We start from the raw sequence: 4136 nt of genomic DNA on the forward strand, positions 1-4136 counted from the left end.
CAGGGCTGACAGCGCTGACAGCAGCAACTTTGCTTTTTCTGTCGGCGAACAGGTTTGGAAGGGCTGGTGTTTACCCGAAAGCCAATCACAGCCAGGTCTCAGCAACACGGTCGAGCGCGGCTGCTGCGGGAACATTGGGTCAGGGGTGAGAGGGGTGATGTTTGGTTTTCTTCTGGTGGAGAATGCGAGCTATTCCGGCCTGGGTTGTTTAATTTGCAGTCAAACGTGTTTCTTTATCCGGCTCCAAAGAGGCTCGCAGAAGGACCCACCCAGGGTAGTGTTTACCCTTTGTTCTTTCCCTGGGGCCAACCTTGAATCCTTATCAGCCTGTTTGCAGTAAACAGGTACTGCAGGCAGGAGGAAGGGTGTGGAGGATGCTTGTGGGATTTCTCCCTCTCTCCCTCCCGTCGGCCGAGAGGTGTTTACCCAAGCAGACCTGTTTTGTTTTGGAGCTAAGGTTTGTTTTTTTTCTTCTCCTCCTTTCTTCTTCCCTCCCCGTTGGTTTTCCATTTGACAGAGCTCTCCGGAAAAGCCAAGCGGGGCCGTGAGAAACAAACCCTCGGGTCTGCCCCAAAGCCCAGGCAATGGCCGCAGGGGCTCTGCTTGGGGTCTGACAAGCCACGAGCATACACCCTGACCCCAGCTCTCCCCAGGCAGCAGCAGCCCCACCAGGCCACACCACCCACACAACGTGAGAAACAAACCCTCGGGTCTGCCCCAAAGCCCAGGCAATGGCCGCAGGGGCTCTGCTTGGGGTCTGACAAGCCACGAGCATCCACCCTGACCCCAGCTCTTCCCAGGAGCTCAGCAGCTCCAAACCAGCCCTCATGCAGGAGCTTTCTGGGCTTTAAGACCCTGACATAGGGCAGCAGCATCCAGCTTTGCTGGCACCGTTATCAGCCGCAGCTCTTTCCATCTCTTCGTGTGGCCATGCTGGGAATCCATGAGGAAATACAGGGGGAATGCAGGAGCCAGACTAGGAAAGGACCTGCCTGCCCCCAACAAGCTCTAGCATTCAGGGACATCAGTGGGAATCACTTGGCTGGATCCAGCCGAGGCAGAGCTGGCCCAGGACCAGCATTACCTGTTGCAGCATTATCGCCTGCTGCTGCTGCAGGAGGGCCTGGAGCTGGGGTGGAGAGAGGATCTGCTGCATCTGCTGCGGCGTGATCATCTGCGGAGACATCATGGCCACGGACACAGGGACCTGGGGAGAGGAAGGACACATCACCACTCCCAATTCCAACCCTGGAAAACCCCCTCCAAATGCCGACAGCTTCCAAGTACCTCCCACCCCCGAGACAACCCCCATGTTCTCCATCCCTGTGTCACCTTCGGGTAAAGCCCCTGGCCATCAGTCTGCCCTGGCATGCCAAAGCCCCTGCCAGGGACATGGCAATGGCAAGGAGATGCCCCACGGTGCAGCTGACACTGGGACAAAGCTGCTGAAACCAGGAGCTCCCCCACCCTGAGGGCAGGATGTTCTCTGCCTGCTGGGTCTTCTTTAAATGCAACTTAGCTGGGGGGATCAGGCACCGAGGGGAGCCAGCGGCACCCGGGGCAGCCAGCTCCAAACCACAGCTCCTGCCCCTCCTGGCCGCACACGAAAGGTGCTGGCCACAGCTCCTTCCCTCAGGGTCCCCGAGGACGCACAGAGGAGCGAAACACCAAGGGAAGTGGGGAAGATACCGATCACCCAAATAACTGCTAAGCAGAGCACGGAGGAAGAGGTTACCAGGTCTTCCATGGACACATCAAAGCTTTACCTCCAGTTGACACCAGTAACTCACGTAATTACCATACCAAGTGGAGGGAGGGCTGAGAAAACCTGCCAACCTCTGCCTTTGGTTATCATAACAGGGGTCCACACCCCTGCGGCAAAGCACGGGAGAAGGTGTTGGTGATGGATCCCAGCCCTGCCGCTCCTGCCCAGGTGGAGCAATGCTGCCTTCCCAGCCATGGCCATCAAGAGCTGCCCTGCCCCAGTGCTCCATCGACCCCACCAGCCAAAAGCTCTGGGCAGGGCTATAGCTCTGCTGTAACCTCACAGCCTTTCCTGAGGCGCTCTCTTTTCCTAGGGAAGCAGATGATCGCTGCTGGTCAGGAGCAGAAGGGCCAGCGAGCCACCAGCAGCCTCAGGCTCTTCAAGGGGACTCCAAGAGGAGGCAACTCCTCAGGGTGTGGGACACAGCAGAGCCCGAGGCAGACTCCCAGTGCAAGCCAAGGCCCCCGTTTTGATTCAAAGTAGACAACTTCTCATCCTCTCACCCCTCAGTACGTGCCAGCTCCTCCTGTCCAGGACCCCCAGCAATGCCCACACTCCCCGGTTTGGATCTGCTGCCCACACTGGGGGCTGCCTCACAGCCACCCACTGGGACACAGAGCAGGGACAGGACCCCAGGGGTCGCCACGTGCAGTCCCTTCTGTCCGTGGTGGGTGTCTGGCTGGGCTGGAGCACGCTGACCTTCAAGGGCGATTGCAAAGGCTTATCCGTTTACTTCGGCATTTTGCTGGAGGGAGGCGTCGCAAACGGGCCAAGTTTCATTTGTCACCAGCCATTCCCCCCGCAGCAGCAGCCTTCGTGTTGGAGTTATTGATTAATTGCTGGGTGTTCACACCTGAGGGCTGCTGCTGGGGCACCTTCGACTGCACCGGCTCAGGTGGTGCTGGAGGGCTCAGGAGGCTGCGGGAGCATCTCCAGCAAAGAGCCACAAAGTCCCGCGAGGGCTCTGGCATCCGCCAACACCCACCAAAAAGCCAGCAGAGCCCTAAGCCTCACCATGGCACCAGCGAAGAGCTGCTGTTTGGGCGGTCAGGTGCTCGCTGGCAGCTGTGCAAAGCTCTCAGCGAACATCTGGGAAGGAGAGAAGCTCGCGAGGACGGCAAGAGGAGAGCGAGCGGGACGCGGGCCGCTGGCTGGGAGCTAAGCATCCTGCTAATTTCCCTTTGCCAATTCATCAGCTGGCAACGTGCTCGGAATGAGAGCCCCTAATTAATTGCTCATCCGCATCCCCCATCCCGGCGGCCTCCCCACCCCCACTGCCGCCGCGCGGCCTCTCGTACACGTTTGCTGGCATTTTCAAATCGGAGGCATCCTAATTACCGGAGAGTTATAACACCTTCCATTTCTCGCCCAGCGGACTGACACCCTGTCAAGAGCAAAGAGAATTGCCAGAGGTTTTGACAACACTAATTGCCCCTATAATCTAAAAACACAAAGGAGAGGCGATTAGTCGAGAGGGCCCCAGCTCTCGATCCGACACGAGGTTTTCACAATGTTACAAGAAAACAAAAGCGACGCTTTTTAGAGTTTGATGGCTGCTAACAAAAGCAGAATTATATTTTCATACAACCTTTGTCTGCATTAAATGGCTTTTTTCTTCCGCGCTTGGATGCGGAGCTGACACGGGGAGATGGTGGTGGAGGCTTTGAGAGGGGTGAGGTGTGAATGGGCTCTTGCAAGGGGCATCCGGGCTTCGTTGCCTCACGAAGCCCCATGAAGAATTTTCCCCTGGTGTGGAAAACGTCCCCCTCACAGCTGAGGATTCCAGGGAGGGCAGGAACTTTCTTTAGTAAAAGGGGAAATTCCCACTTACAGCAAGTTTTGCTCCTGCTGTGGCCATTCATCACATGCTGGTGCCGAGGAGGCTGTGATGCTGCTGCTGGCGACTGGCTCGACCTCGGGACAGGGACAGCTGCTTCCCCAGCAAAACGAGATGGGGACAGATATGTCCTTTCCCAGCCTGGCCGAGAGCCCCGCGGGGGCACCCCGGCAGCTGCTCTGCTAACAGGGAGGGGACAGGGCTGCGTGGCCCCCTGGGACGCCAAGGAGCACGGCTCAGCCCTGGCACTTGGTGACCACCAGTGTGGAAGCTTCTCCGCAGCACGGGATGAGGCCAGCCTGGGATCCCTGGATAACAGGGAGGCTTTGGGCAAAGATTACCTCAAAACCTCAGAACTAGGCGGCCACAGTGGCCAACAACACGAGAGAGGAGGGGTACGAGGGTGGAGCAGCACCCAGCTGTCTCCTCTCCATCCCGTCCACCCAGCAGTAAAGTTCCCCCCTGGTGCTGGAGCAGGGGACCGTCCTCGCACCCAGCGAATCCCCTGGGAAGCAAGTCCCAGCAGCCAGCCCC

The 4136-nt window shown here is 58.2% G+C and overlaps 1 protein-coding gene across 1 annotated transcript in view; it reads right to left on the bottom strand.

The window, feature by feature from the left end:
* FOXP4 (forkhead box P4) overlaps positions 1–4136 on the bottom strand; it is a gene marked incomplete at its 3' end in the record, with an annotated part of 34111 nt that overhangs the window by 15172 nt on the left and 14803 nt on the right. The window contains exon 3 of the mRNA XM_010132678.1: positions 1085–1207. Coding sequence (XP_010130980.1) covers positions 1085–1207 — 123 coding nt within the window. The remainder of the gene's footprint in view (positions 1–1084; positions 1208–4136) is intronic.

Source organism: Buceros rhinoceros, unplaced genomic scaffold, assembly GCF_000710305.1.
Source record: "Buceros rhinoceros silvestris isolate BGI_N320 unplaced genomic scaffold, ASM71030v1 scaffold22193, whole genome shotgun sequence".
NCBI lineage: Eukaryota > Metazoa > Chordata > Aves > Bucerotiformes > Bucerotidae > Buceros > Buceros rhinoceros.